Below are 15,779 nucleotides of genomic sequence, written 5' to 3'. Positions count from 1 at the left end.
AGCATTTTTTTTTTCCCAGTGAAGATAACATTAAATGAATCAGAAATACAGTTTTGACATTGTTAATGTGGTAAATGACTATTCTAGCTGGAAACGACTGATTTTTAGTAGAATATCTCCATAGGGGTACAGAGGAACATTTCCAGCAACCATCACTCCTGTGTTCTAATGCTACATTGTGTTAGCTAATGCTGTTGAAAGGCTCATTGATGATTAGAAAATTCTTGCACAATTATGTTAGCACATGAATAAAAGTTTGAGTTTTCATGGAAAACATGAAATTGTCTGGGTGACTCCAAACTTTTGAACGGTAGTGTACATGCACATTTATTTGATTGTATTGTGGATTGTATTAATAGTTCCACTTAATAGATTCATCAAAACAAAAGCCTAATCTGAGGACTGCATTTTGCCCCACCATTCAAAAGTAATTAATAATATTTATAATGACAACTATGATTTTACCCATGTATCCAGTATTCTAGATACTCCTTCAATCTGACAAAATACAGCCTGCAATTCAACCAAAAAGTCTCTTAATTTTTCCTCATGTGACTGTTCAGGGCCGGCCGCTGGCATAAACACTCTATGCCGTTGTTTATAGCCACATCCACTAGAGGGGGCCACACCACAATAAGTGTGTGATTCGCATTTTGTCCCTGTCTTTATTCCAATCAAACATAAATCTGTTAATGCTGTTAATCATGTGCATGTGTGTTTTAACCCAATTACAAGCCGTGCACGTGATTTGGTAGTTGCCCTGTGCATGTTTTGGGGCCTCAAAAAAAAAATCTTGCTTAGTCCCTGTGACTGTTGATTGCAGCAAAGTCACTGCTAGCTTGTCGATTGCACTGAAAGGTGCATCATTTTTATTTATTTATTTTTACCAAATTTAGTTAGTGCATACTGTTTAGTTCTAATAAAATATAAAATTAGATATTCAGAGAAACAGATTTTGATCAAATATCACTAATTTAACTGTAATTTAATAATTTTTTCAGACAGAACTGCATGTCACAGATGACATATTCCACAATCACTGGAAATTTAAAAAGCTAGTATTTATTTCTGCTTTTACAGTTTCTGCCTCTAATAAATGATGTAATTTCTGTGATTTTTAGCATGTCTTTCAAACCTGTCAGTTCATCCAGGGTTCATATTGTTGATGTGAGTATATTAATTGAGATGTTAGACTAACTCAATTAAGTCTTATAGCAGAGATGTACTTAGTTTTTCAATTTCAGTCAGTCAATTTAATTAAGTTCCTCCAATGAATTTGTTTTGAGCGTAGTTAAGGTGAGGCAAAAAAATAAAAAAATAAAATCTAGGAATCACTTTTTTTTTTTAACAGGCTGCATTAAAAAGAACCATTGCTTATTTTCATGTTTTGGAGATGTAGTCTTCAGTGAATGTGGCGTGAAGTTCGGTTTTCTCACTCTGTAGTAAAGTCACACACAAAAAAAAAACTGACGGCACAAACATGGACAGATGCCAGATGCATTTCTGTCAATCCATCAACTTTATTGTACAAAACTCATTAGAGCACAAGACGCAGACATGGGGCTGGAAAAAACATGAACGTACCGAGCACGCTGAGTCATCAGCTTCAAACAACAAGCAATGACTATGTGTTAATGTGTATCATCTGTCCATTTAACGGAATTAGCTCCCACTCTTACAAGAAAACAGATGTGAAGGAATCTTGTGTTTCAGTGTGTGAAATTATAGAAAAGCTGTTGGCATTAATGAAGGAAATGCTGGAAATGTTTTGTTAGCAATGTCAAAGATCTGCAATTCTTTATTTTAAACACTGAATCAAACACAGGCCCCCCTTTCAAACTGCAAACATGAAGCCTGAGTGCTTTTCATCCTTACAAACCAACACAGGGTAACAGCATGGTTCTCTACAAGGCAAGAAGTGGTGCTCTCCTGAGTATTCTCCAGTGTCTAGCAGTGCAGGCGGATAACTTCTCTCCCGGAGGACAGAATAAATGCCTTTTGGCAATGAGTCAAGGGCTCCATACCTCTCTAGGAGGTGCTTTTAGGCGGGAGGACATTATTCTCAAAGTGTCCCTGGTTGGTGATGTTCCCAGCCGGGGAGTATCTGGCCACCACAAAGGAGGAACCATCAGAAGCGATGGCCTTACCGACCCCCAGCTCTTTGGTGCTCTTCCACACCATCGCTGTGAAATGGCCTGTGTGATGAATGGAAATAATAAAGAGAAAGAAATTAAAGGGGAAGCGTGAGAAACATGCTCGGCTGAAGCTGAGTGCACACAGTTTTAGGCTCATCTAAATATTTAGAGACGAGAGGAATTCTAACTCCCAAACCTCTACCTTCTTCACTTCATCCTTCTCTTTTTTTATATGAATCAGTGTGACTCACGGATGACCTGCGACTGATCTGCTTCATGTGCGATTAAATTACAGCGACTCATAAACACCGAGGCTACGGGGAAAACATCTGGAGGAATTAGGGCAGGCTGGATATGGCATGTAGGTTTCAGAGTGACATGGAGGACAGTGGTTTCCCCTCCGTTTCCCCCCATGGCTGCTCACTGAGTCAGACAGTCGCACGTTGACTGAGATGTGACACCAGCACAAGAATAACAACAACCTACCCCCTCATGCCTGAGTAAGTGTGACACAGAGAGAGAGAAAGTGAAAACAAGTAAACAGAAAATGGCAAAAGAGCAAGAGAAACTGGAGACGAGAAGAAAGAATGTGAAACAAGACCAGTTTTTATGGCGGTATCCAGACTATTGCTCACATTGGGGTGGCACAATGTATGATTAAGTTCTTTCCCAACACATCGCTGCAGGCTAAATAGTTTTCTGGTCACTCAGTCTTATAATTTGCTTATGCAGGCAAGACTGCCACATAAAAGTAAATGAGAGCTCATACGCAGTATAATAAACTCCAAGGGGAGGGGTAACAGTGCTACAAATATGAATGGTGACCAATAAGACTTTAGTCCTCTCTGTCTTAAGTTGTAGAAAATTAGATGCAATCCTTTCATTGGTTGCAGTAACACTGAATTGCTGAGAGTCCAGATTTCCATGATTGTTTGGGGTAAAGGTAGACCAAAATGTGGTACATAATGGTGAGGCTGCACCACACTATCATGCTCTGGCTTGGTGGTATGCCTTCACACCAGTTTTGGGTCATTGTGGATGATGGATGAAATTGTGTTGGCGGATTATTTTAACATAAGGAGGTAAGAACTGTGATTTTAAAAAATGCCTCTGCGGGCTCTGGTTAGGGCCCCTCCTTCCTCTTGTGTGTTTTTCCTTTTTAGGAATGTGTGACCCAGAGACGGCAGCGGCAGGTGTGGGCAATCTCATCAGGACAATCAGCAGAAGTGGGAGCAGATGCAGCAGAGCCAATCAGTTCACTACTCCCTCACAATATAACCTGTAATAAGCAACTAGTCAGTGCTGAGGCAGTATTGCTTACTTTTGAGTCCTTTGAGAATTCCAGTAATGTGTTTTTGTTGTCCTCTTGACTTAGACCACCGTCTGTTCGTGTTCCTCAACCAGTTCCCTTTCTTTGTTCATTGATTTTGACCATTTACATTTGCGGCAAAACTTGCATGGAGAAGTACATGAGAACTCATAGATAGCTTTTTATGTAACCCATAACTGATTAATAATCTGGAGTACTGCTCTTTCAGTTGTTGGCAAAGCTTATAAGATCATTGCCACTAAAAATACATGAGATATTAAAGACTCGAGTTTCAAGTTTGTTTCTTTTGGCTGCTTTCTCTGGGTCAGTCTTGCATTTCACGGCAGATTGTTGTTCCCAAAGCTCTTCAAAATAGTTGTCATCCCGAGAGTGCACAAGAGCTTCAACTAAAATCAGAAGCTAAACCTAAATCCTACACACTGTAAGTAATAAAAACCATGTACAGATTCTTTATTTAAATAGATGCATTTCCATACTGTCTGAACATTTTCCAGCTACAATAATATAAAACCTTTAAAAATCAGTGCAAACATTTTTGGTTGATCAGAAATATATGGTTGTATGATTGAATGAGGCTAGTTGCGCTGCTAAAATTAATCTGTATGGGAACAACAGCTGCAGAGAAATGGTTTTGTAAAATAATTCTGCAATGAAAATATTAGTTTCTTAATGTAACTCCGGTTCTTTGTGTATAACCATATGACAGATTTCATTATTACTTGTGTGGGGTGGCCAGAATTTAGCCTATAGTGGCCACCCATTGGCTCCACCTCTGAAAAGGTAAAAGTTTGCTTCCTCAATTAGAATCCCAAAACGTTCAATCAAACCTACATCCACATAAACCAATGACCTTTGATACACCAAAATATTCCCCAGGACAAGACTGTTAGACAGGAAATCAGAGAATCTCACCAGTGCCGGATGAGAATCCAGGACGGTTAAAGTTGTACTGTTTCACTTCGTCATACCAGCGGTCGGCCACATCCTTCCCTGCACGTACACAGAATGAACATGTTGAACAAGGAAAATCAAATCAGTCATGTGTCATACGCATTAATCAGACTGATAGCGATGTAAGAAGACAGAATTCTGCAGCTACAAATCCCTCTTGGGCATATGTTGTTTACAGTGCTGCACTTCTTGTCACCCAGTTCTGCACTGTAGATGTTTTATGAATCACTTTGGCCTATGCTGACATATTTCTGCAGTGACTCATGATATCTGAAGTGGAGGGGAAATAGATCCCAGCTGTTCACTCGCAGGAGCTGGCAGTCAGCACAGAGCGTCTACTTCAGGCTGTATAGACTAAATTATTCTATCTATGGAGGAATGTGTCTTATTGGATTATAGTGTCTCATTCTCATTATCGAGAATGACGTCTATATAGGTATACACAATCATCTAAGAGGGAACATAGAATTTTTATTTCACCATTAGATTTCCTTAGGCTGGAAACTACTTAAAGAAATGACAAAAGATTTTGAGACAATGTGATGATGATTCATTTTTACTATAACTGCAATGTCTTCGTAATCAATGTCAAAGTCTTTATTTCCCTCCACATCAGTCCAACAGTTGTTTGAGCGTCTAATAGTCTTTCTTCATGTCTCCACTGGGATTTAGTTCTCCAGCTCTTTGAGCTTGAAGGCTTCCTCTCCATCAATCTGCTCTTCAGTTCCTCCATAGATTTTGGATGGATTCAGGTCTGGACTCTGGCTGGGTCGCTCCAACATCTTCTCATTTTTTTCTCTTCACCATTTCGTCACCACTTTGACTCCATGTTTCACGTCATTGTCTTGTTGGAAGCTCCAAGGAGCAGTTTTTCTGCAGACTGCCTGATGTCTTCCTCCACAATTTGAATGTTTCTTCTTTTCTCATGATACCGTTTACTTTGACCAGGCTGCCTGGTCCATCAGCTGAAAAACAGTCCCAAAGCGTCACATTCCCACCACCAAGTTTGACTGTGGAGATGCTGATCTTGGCCTTGAATGCTTTCTCCTTTCTTTGTGTCTGTAACCCGGGTTGAAACCTCAGGTTATTAGTAATGTGTTTTAGCGGGTATTTTGAGCTATTCCCTTAATTTGCCTTTTCACTCAGGAGAATTAGTACCTCAAATTTGGCCACAAGGTGGTAGTAGAAGGCCATTATTGTCCCTAAGATTGAATTTGCTAGGTTTGTTTCGTGCGCGAAAAAGTGCTAGGGATTTTTTCTTTCTCTTGCTACAGCCGGTCACACGTGGATGCTACGCTCGAGCTAGAGCTGGATTTACTTAGAAACCGAACCATAAAAGTGGTGTTTTGACACTGAAGTCAACCGCAGAAGTTCCAGAAGTAGATGAGAGTCATCAGACGCCTTTGACTCACATATACATTGATATTCCGGTGAGTTATGGGTGTTCCTCAAGGTTTTACGGTAGCATGCTAACGCTAGAAAAGTGAAGCTAAAAACGGGAAACATGAGCCCTGTAGTCTGTCTAAAAAAACAAAAAAAAATAGCTTGATAACTTTGATAGGAATGAAATGGTTTCCCATATTTGTTAACTGTTTATGTGTTTACTGAGTTGTATGTTGTCCCTACTTGAGTGATTTACTGTGAAAATGAAGGGTCGCCACTCAGCTAGTTAGATGCTGCATGTGTTCAAATGCTAGAGTACTTTCATGCAGCTTGACTGTGAGGTACTGAGTTCTAGTAATGTGTTGAACTGTGAAATGTGTTGCATTGCCAGCTGTAGGTTTAGGGAAGAATGCATTTAAACTCAAAGGGTTATATTGTTCATCTATATTTTGTATTATTATGTGTACAGCCTGTTATGAGCCAAGAAAGGACTGGCAGAATGGTAACTGTATTGAAGTAGATATATTGGACACTTATGGAGTAATTGCCCTGCACATTTGTGAAGGCTGGTTTTTCTTTTTGAGGATTCTCTTCAGTGGGGCTTCCATCTTCATGCATCTGCCCCTGTGTTGATATCCATCCATGTTCATGTCTCCATCTCCATCTCGCTGGGATCGGCCATCACCTCGGACCTACCATCACCTCAGACCGTCTCGTCGGACATTCATTTTAAGGAGGCGGTAGGATTTTTCTGAGTGCACTCGACATTTTTTTTGTTTTTGCTTTTTGTGTTGTTGTCCAGGGGTTTGGGTTTGATTTGCCTTGCTGGCCAGTTGTGAGGGGAACAAAGACATTTTAATCCTTGGAACTGTTAGTGAACTGGATTGCAGTTCTTGTGAACTGTCATTAGATACAATGGTTTGGTCGTTTCAACATTCATGAGCTCAATTTTATACATAGGTTCAATTTACTTTTTTTTTCTAAAGACTACAATCTGTTGCCATTTTGTGTTTTTGGGGTAACTATATTTCTTAACAAAACTCCCTCCCGAACCTGAAATATACCCTAAGGTGTTAGAACTGAAAGGGAGGGTTGCATGTCCAAACAGCTTCATGTTCATGAAATGATGAGCAGCAGCTTTCTTCTTTGTCCAGCTGAGCTTTAGTGTGTCTGTCTTGGAGAAGTGGAGTCCTCCTTGGTCTGATCCATGGAGACCAGCCTTGTTGTTGGTCTGCTGGAGTGTCTGATGGACATGTTGCTACCAGAAGTGCTCACATTCATCAGGATGCTCTTGGTGCTGATCCTTGGATTCTTCTTGGCCTCTACCATTCTTCCAGTGCAGGGCTCACCTCTGTCTTCTAGCAGTCCTTTGACATGTTTCACAGTGTAGAACTACTTGGACTTTTTCATCATGCTTTAAACTGTGGACACTGGACCTTCAGACCACTTGAATATGACTTTATAGTCTTCAGACATCTTGTTAGTAGTTAAAATGCACAAATGGAAGTCTTCACTAAGTTCCTTGGTTTTAGCCATGCCTTGTAACTGACTAGAGAACTACTGCATCAGCTGTTCTCAATTTACAGTATGTTAGAATGCTCTACAACACAGTAGGCCTTATCAGCATATTTGCAGCTGCATAGAAGCTGCATGTTCACCAACATTTGGGTGTGCGAGCAATCCTGGTAATGGCATTTTTAATATAAACATAAGAAACAATCATCTCTAACACAACATCTTAATGCAGTTTGATACTTGTTTAAGTCATTTCTAGCCAAAGAAACCTACTGGTCAACTAAAAATTGACCTTAATTCTGAATCTAATATGGGTATGTATACTTTTGGTTTAAACTCCACCTGTTTGGTCGTAGGAGGCCCACGCCAGGTTCTCTCCACAGCTCCCTCTGCTGGACTCCACACTGTGTTTCAGGATTCGTGTGCTGGCCAGACTTTCAGCATAACTGTTAAGAGAGACGAAGAAAGTCAGACTAAGCAGTGCTTATATGACATTCTTCACTTTGTTTCACAGTAGATCTTGCTGCAAGCTCACTTCTGTACCGGAGAACTTCTTGCTATGTGTTGTGTGCATGTAAAGCCTTGTCAGTTGTCTCCGCTTGCTGCAACATGTTGCAGTCAATCCCAATAAAACTAGCAAAACAGCCTGGCCTTAGAGGTGTATTCTAGTGTATATCTACGATGCAAAGACAGAAACCATCTCCTCCAGTACTGCTTTTGATGTTTTGGCTGGGTTGATTCAAAGACTCAGACTAAATTTTCATTAGCTAATTCGATGTTGGAAAGTTCAGTCTCCACAATTACAAAGGAATACTTTGTATCAATATATTGTAGTGATGTTCTGTGAAAAAGGGTGCAGAAATTTATGATCCGTATTAGGTTCCTTATTACAGGCATAGGGTTCAATATCTTACCCTAGCAATAACTTATTCATGTAGGTTCACTATGAGAGACTTTATTGAAAATTTAATGACTTCCTTGACCACAGAAATTTGCACTGGAGATTCCACGTTAGACAAGCTGATGAAGCTTCTCAGATGTAAAGACAGACCTTTTCAATTTGAGCTTTGTTACTTCTTTTCCTTGAATTATGCTCCTTCATCAACACTATTATTCTTTAAGTATACAACTTATGTCTTGCATGGTTGTAGATTTCTTTAGCACATTCTGACAATAGTTTAAGGGCTAAAAACCTAATTTCCACCATCCTGGGGAATTTTATGTACCAGTTTGTGTCTTTTTCTGCGTCATTTTATGTCAGAAATGTATTTCTGTATGGAAAGGAAAGCATAAAATTCCAGCTCCACATGTCAGGTAGTGCAGAGCATAATACCAGAATATAATGCAGTCAGGCTCTCAGGCAGTCTGTGTGGCTTTTTAATATTCACTTTGCTGCAGATCAGTTTTTCTAGTTTAATGTGATCCCTGCTGAGTCAACACATGCATAGTATTTTTAAAAAATACTCCTATGATGCCCAGATATGCCGCTTAACCTGCCTCTTAAACTGGGGTGAAACAGGTATATTTGCATAACCAGCTGGTTAGCACAAAGGGCGAGGCAGAACTGCATTCATAAAATTCCAATGAGCTGCACATTATCTTCAAACTCAAACAGTTACCATCATATGCAAGTATTTACAGAATTTTTAAAGGCTTTCGATTTCACAGAGGTGTTTTAAGATATTACACACTAGTTTAAGGTCTTTTCTTCTGTAAAAAACACAATTTAACAAACAAAAATCAGCTCAATCCATTGAAGGCATCACATAATTAAAGATGGTTTGGAGCTCTGTGTTTCTGTTCATTTGCATGTGTGAGCAAATGGACTGAAAGACTGTTATTTAGGACTCAGGAGGATGAATTCTCTCCAGCACCTTCTCTGAGTTTATTTGGCAATAATGATTTGAACAGTCTGGTGGAAATGAAGCTTCATTCAAACATCATTTGAATAAAATGTAAATGCAGCTGCAATTAGCGGCAACAAATTGTCAACATAACCTGCAATCACAGTGAGAACAAACACCCAAGACCCCCAGATATCGTATTATATTTTGTGGTTATTGCATATGACAGGCTGTGCTCGAACTGTCAGCGTTATCCGGAGCAGGCTGACAATGACTGGTGTGCGTAGTCCCTGCTAATTAGGTTTCTAATTTGATCTGCGTGCGCATTAACCCACCGGGCGGCCTCTCTGCTCAACTTGCTGCTCAGCTTCAGTGGAGGAGCCTGGTGCTTCTTCCTGTACTCGTTATGGCAGCGCAGCACCTCCTCGGAAAACTGCTTTGAGGCTGAGCGACAGAAGAGGACAGAGACAGGAAGAGTCAGACATCCTCTGACAACATCTGACAGAGGAGATACGCTGATGCAACATGAAGACTCGGCGCAAACTCAAGCCGAATCCTACAGACTCGACGGATCTCAGACACCAACTCGGTGACAGATGATGGAGCAGAAAAACGTCACCCAGATCATCATCACCTCCCTCCTCCTCCTCCTCCTGCTCCTCTGCCCGGTGCCTATCACTCACTGGCCTTTTCATAAAGCCCACAATCTCTCGAGTGCCTCGTACAATAGGCACATTCAAGCAGTCTCACAGAAACAACAGAAATGGCCATGCTGCTGGCACTTACCGAGCATGCTGCAAGAAGTGCCCTTACTGAGAATCAGTGCCGTCAAACAGGATTAGAGATGGGAAAATGGGGCAGAAACCTGAGTTATAGTTCTCTGTATGCTCTGTTGTGACCCAAAATTATTCATACCCATGCCAATTTTGATTTAAAGTGAATTTTGCTTTAATCAATAAGTTTCTTCTGGCTGGAAATGACACAAACAAGCAATGACAGGCCCATTTGAGATGTTAATGATGAATTTGAACAATTTCTAGAATTTTTTTGTTCCAGTTTACCAAAATGTCCAAATTGTTGCAAACTTTGCAGAAAAAGCAGCTTTAATATCATTATAAATCATCCTCTTGAATTCTATCACATTCTCGATCATTTTAGTACACAATAAACTTAGAACAGCTGATGCAGTTATCTGATCAGTTACAGGTCAATTGCAAGTCATGGCTAAAACCAAAGAGGTTAGTAAAGTTACAGAAACCTGCACATTGTGGCTGCTCAGTTTTAGGATATTTTATATGATTGTAATCTTCTGTATATTGCTGATTCAGTTAAATGATGTTTTGAAATGTATGCCTTCCTATAGCACATGGCCAATGCTGATTGGTTGTAGAGTTAAAGCTCCTCCCTTTTTAAGATGGCTTCTCTTACTACTATTTGCCAGGTGAAAATTTGCAAATAAAGTAGTGTGCTAGCCTAGCCGCGCCAGACAACCCACGGCAACGAATTTAATTCTCTGCCAGGGTGGGTCTAGTTACCCTCCATAAGGCTCGAGGTTGGATGCTCCTAAAACTGGCCGGACCAATCACCATGAAGTGTAGAGTCAGAAGGCGGGCGTAACTAAGTGACGACAGAGGCGCGACGATTCTGACAGAAACAACCGGCGCACAATGAACAGTTATCTTTCGACTCGGCTTTGGCCACAGCCCTTAAAGATTTGAAGCTAAAATTCAACTTGAAAGATAAACAAAGGACGGCACTGAAGTGTTTCATTGAGAAGAAAGACGTATTTGGACTTATGCCGACGGGATATGGCAAATCCTTAATATACCAGTTGGCTCCGCTGGTTGGGAAGCTAATGGGACTTAGCCACAATCCGCCGGCACTCTAGGAACTACGTCAACCTATTCGTTGCACTGATTGGTTGTATACCTACCCAATTGCTGCAGAGTGATTTGAAAGACAACCTTTTAGCCCGCCTCCCTCCCTGTCGAGCGGTCCTAGACCCTTGCGTCTTCAGAACATGGGTCTAGCGCGGCTAGGCTAGTAGTGTGCAGGAGTCCATTTGAAACTTTTGGAAATGCTTGTCCATTTCTGATACACCTGTCTCACGAAATAGAAGTTTATTTTTTCCTATTGTGGCTGCTTCTCAACACGGGGAAAAGCTATGAAGGCCATATCCAAGTGTCTTCAAGTGCCGGTGGTCACAGTGCAAAAGAAAAATGAAAAAGCACGAGGAGTTCCAGACTTTGAAAAGTCTCTGAAGGGTGACTGACAACAAAAGTGACCAGTGTACTGGCAAGAATGGTAGTAAGATCAAGGAGGACTCAACCAGCATCCTTCCAACCTCTAAGATCTGGAGTGTCACAAAAGAGTGCAACAAAATCCCAGTGGAGATATGCTAAAAGCTTGATAGCAACTGACTACTGAGGTATGAACAATTTTGGACTTTTTTTTGGAGAAAAAGCATAAAAATGTTAAAATTCATAAATAATATTTATAACACAATGTTTTACTGTCTTTTTAAAAAATTTATATGTCATTTTCAGCCACAAAACATCTATTGATGCTATAAAGATTCACAACAAATCAAAATATAGCATGGTTCTGAATAATTCTGGCCTTAACCGTACGGTAAAAGTATCAAGCACACACTCGTGCACACACACACTCCCAGGAGTTCAAAGTTTCAACTCGGGCAGCAATCAAACGGCCCACAATCAAAGTTACAAGCCTCAGGCTGCAGTATCCACTTACCTGATTTTCCCATGGTGCTGACACAGGAAACTTCCAGTCAGATCAGTAACAAGCTCAGCACAGAGTGAAAACAGCCTCTTCTCCTCCCTCTTTCCTTCAGCACTGCCTGTCTCACACTCAAACAGTGTTTATTTCAGACCTTTTACTTTCTCATTCCACCTCCAGCTCACAGAAATAGTGCAAAGTTCCCCTTCAGCTGTTTATCTGGATGCAATTACTGTTGCACAACATGCTTCTTCCTCCAGTTTGGTTTCAGTTCGTTTGACCGACCTGTGTCTGTCGCAGGCACACACCCTTCCTATCTGCTTCTATCTTTGTGGCTCAGGGCTGCACACACCCTCACTGTGTCTTCCTACAAGTTAAAGGAGAGCCCTTTCAGTCATCGGTGACATCATCTCTGTGAGACATATGCCCTTATATGGCTCTGAGGCTCTTGCATTCTTCTGACATTGGTATCCGTGGTGAACGTGGCAGCTGTGGCCCAGGCACCGAGGCTTTTCCCACCATCCACACTGTCATGTAGCAGCGTTGGATGAGGTCACATGCACAATAAGCTCCTTTCACTTCCACCTCAGGGGGGAGGGGGTGGAGGGAACCTTCCACCTCCATCTTGCAGTTTCTCTACCGACTTCTGGGTCAATAAGTCCTCCCCAACTGAAAATGAGCGATTCTTCAATCTCCGTCCTCGATGAAGAGGAAATGATTGAGCAATTTTCCTCCTGCAGTTGACACACAGGGAGAGGTAGAATCTCAATTCATCATCCTGCAGGACGGGTTTCCACTGTTTGCTTTGTCTACATGAGGTATACCACCTCCTGCGCTTTAATGGCGTTTCCGAACGGAGATATTTGTCATTTCAAACGAAAGAAAAGAGAAAAAAATGACACCTGCTTCAGCAAAAGCAAGTATGGTTTGCAGCCACGCCTCGGAATGGATCACCTTGTGTTTTTACTGTACATCTCATAACTCAGCTTGTGCGATTGTCTCTGGACTTTTTGCACAGGCTACAGCTTTTTATAAAGAATGGATGGTTTAGAAAAACCCTCTTACACGCTCCTAATCGATAGGACTTCATTGTGTCAGCAGCAAAGTGCTCTGTTGAAACTGCTTAATGCGAAACAGTAAATGCTGAGTCTTGAATGGCTAATTTCCCAGTAGTGAGTGTGAGTTTATTCTCACTTTATTGGGCTTGAATACATCAAGGTAAATACAGATATTGCAGTAATATCAATTAGTACTGAATGTGGTTAAGCAGATGTAGAAGAATCAAGATGCAAGCAGCATAAAATCTAAGTCGCTCAGCATCTACTGACTAGATTTGGATGAAATTTTCTGAATTTGATGACATTTTAGCTTCTCCTCTAGCGCCATCATCTGATGCTTTATAATCATAAAACTATCTGCATTCATCTCCAGCTCTATTTACCCATAATGCTAAGACGGTAATTATTAAATATCAGCACAACTAGTTTGTGAGCATGATTGCATTAACATTTGGTTTAAAGCACCGCTGTGTAATTTCACAGAACCAAAGCAGCAATTCACGGTGTGAGTAAAGTAAATCTTAATCCCGCAGACAGTTTCATAAACGAGTCGGTGATTAATCCCCTGAACTCCAAGCAGTTTCAGGCTGTTTCCTTGCTCCTGTCACATTTTTACTCACTGTGGGCTCATTTTTCACTGCGATATAAAGTCCTGCACCTTTATGGAGGGGGTAGAAGTAGAGAGAACTCAAAAATCTACCTTTTTGTACCAGAAATGATAAAAAAGTTAAAAAATTAAAGTGCAATTTTTAAAGACAATTTGTTGTACATGAAAAAGTCAAGAGTCAAAAAGTAAGAATTAACCAATACTGAGGAAAAATGTGGCTCAACATGCTATAGAGCAGCTTTTTGACAAGGATTATTTGCATTTTTACGACCCCAGAGAGACGTTTTACTGTGCAGAATGTATGAGGGTACGTTAAAAAGTTCTCAGCCTCACCTGGAAACAAGGATCATAACTGTATATTATAAAGCCTTATATCACTGTTCATAAGAAGTTATCTTGCTGGTGGAAAGCCTTATATCACTGTTCACAAGAAGCCAAATGTTTGTTGTAATTTCTGTTCAAGGAGAGGAAAGCTTGGAACTGATGTGCTGCTGCTCCAGGACAATGAGTCTGTCCACTTCTAGAAGTCAGATGATGCCAGCTGTGCAGGTCGGTGAGCAGAGTTCATGGGTCAACGGCTCAAAGCACCATTTGGCTGCTTCTGCCACCTGGTGCTCTGTGGACGGACACACTGTCCTGAAACAACAGAACTTCAGCTAGAAGTTTCCTGTCCTTTAGTCTTTGCGATTGCTTGAGCTATTTGAAATTTTTTTGTACAGTGATATAGGGCTTTATAATATACAGTTATGCCCCAAAATCAGAGTTAAGCCTTTTGTTTCTGGGAGAGGTCAAGAACTCTTTAAAGTACCATCACAGAGCTGCAACTCCCAATTATTATCTCTAAATTTCCAGAAAACACTAGAAAGATTCCATCACAGTTTTCCAAATCCCAAGCTGGTAAGAACCACTCCATAAAGAAAGCGACTCAATTCTGTACATGAAGTCCTGTACCTTTATGGAAACATCACAACCATGGCTAGAAGCAGGAAAAACTCAGATATTGCTTAGTATGGCACAGATAGAAAAGCCAGAAGTCGGTAAAAGTCAAAACAAATGAGTTACCTAAGAGTTACCAAGACTATTTTTTTGTATTCATGGTGGCACTTTGAAGAACCACAGATCCTTTCAAGTGCAATTATCTGCTTCTCCACAAGGTGGGACTGTTACCAAAGACACTAAAACGGGGCCACGGCTGGACTATTAGTCACACTAAGTGCAACTAATGGCATCTTGGTTTCATAATATGAGTGGACATGATGGGATTCATGTGAAAAGTCAAGCCACTTGATTTCTCATTAGCCGTATAGTGCTATCTTAACAAATTGATTTCCTCCTTGCCTCCTCCTGCCATCTGCACAGTGATGGGGCCGGGCAGCTGCAAGAAGACATTTACGCAGTGGTCTCGAGACACTGGAACTTTGCAGCCATACATCTTAATTCATACTAATTGAGATGGGTTCGCTCGTGTGTATTTGCGCGTATCTCCGGTGCGAATGTGTGTATTTGCGTGCATGGAGGGGGAAAGGCGGAGCGGTTTGATTTATGGAGCGAGGCCCTTTTAGAGGGACAGTACAGACATTGATCCATGCAGATATTACATCATTTATCTCTGCACATTGGCTATATCTGCGGTAGTTATTGCTTGGCTCCCCTCCCTGTCAGCTGTGACATCGTTCCTTCACTTCTCCCCCTCATCCCTCCATCCAATCTGTAATTCTCATTCCTCCTCACCTGAAGCCTCTAATGAAAATCCACCAGCAAGATAACTTGTAAAAAGAAAAGAAATTTCTTCCTGGGTCTGGAATAATTTCCCCCCCTCTCCTGTCATTACTGTGCTGGATGTGGATTTATGGCAACAGAAATGTGAAATAACTGTAACTGGGGCTGTAAGTGCACTTAGTTGCATATAATTCCTCTTTAGCGGTCCCAGGAGGAAGGTGAGGACTTTTTAATAACTCCTTCCATTCACCTCCATCCTCATTAAGAGGTCTAGTTGAGTGAAAATGGAGACAACTACTGAGGGGGTGTTGAGAGGATTGATCTCATCTGAGAGGAAAAGTGAGGGGGCTGCACTTATTTTTTTCCAAGAGGAGTTTGTTGGAAGCTTTCCTCTCCAGAGCGCCGCTCCAGAAATTTGACACATCAAGAAGTCTTTTATGGTGTCATTAGTGCAACTGTTCCACCGAGGACAAATGATTCTGCGGGTTAAGAGGAGTT

At 41.0% G+C, this 15,779-nt stretch overlaps 1 protein-coding gene across 1 annotated transcript; it reads right to left on the bottom strand.

Moving 5' to 3' along the window:
* Positions 1 to 1,496: 1,496 nt before the first annotated feature.
* glipr2l (GLI pathogenesis-related 2, like) lies at positions 1,497 to 12,427 on the bottom strand. The gene is made up of 5 exons (XM_022196739.2): positions 11,913 to 12,427; positions 9,494 to 9,602; positions 7,657 to 7,760; positions 4,378 to 4,455; positions 1,497 to 2,195 (listed from the first exon to the last, which is right to left on the bottom strand). The coding sequence occupies exons 1-5, from the start codon at positions 11,923 to 11,925 to the stop codon at positions 2,029 to 2,031; spliced, it is 471 nt and encodes a 156-aa protein (XP_022052431.1). The 5' UTR covers positions 11,926 to 12,427; the 3' UTR covers positions 1,497 to 2,028.
* Positions 12,428 to 15,779: the final 3,352 nt, after the last annotated feature.

This window comes from Acanthochromis polyacanthus, chromosome 12 (genome assembly GCF_021347895.1).
Source record: "Acanthochromis polyacanthus isolate Apoly-LR-REF ecotype Palm Island chromosome 12, KAUST_Apoly_ChrSc, whole genome shotgun sequence".
NCBI lineage: Eukaryota > Metazoa > Chordata > Actinopteri > Pomacentridae > Acanthochromis > Acanthochromis polyacanthus.
The sequence above is the reverse complement of the archived record's forward strand: the minus strand, read 5'-3'. Positions and strand labels throughout refer to the sequence as shown.

Coding starts and splice junctions, on each gene's coding strand:
- glipr2l (XM_022196739.2), bottom strand. Junction 7,761..9,493: donor TTGAGCAGAGAGGCCGCCCG/GTGGGTTAATGC, acceptor CTCTCTTAACAG/TTATGCTGAAAGTCTGGCCA. Junction 2,196..4,377: donor TGGATTCTCATCCGGCACTG/GTGAGATTCTCT, acceptor TTCATCACACAG/GCCATTTCACAGCGATGGTG.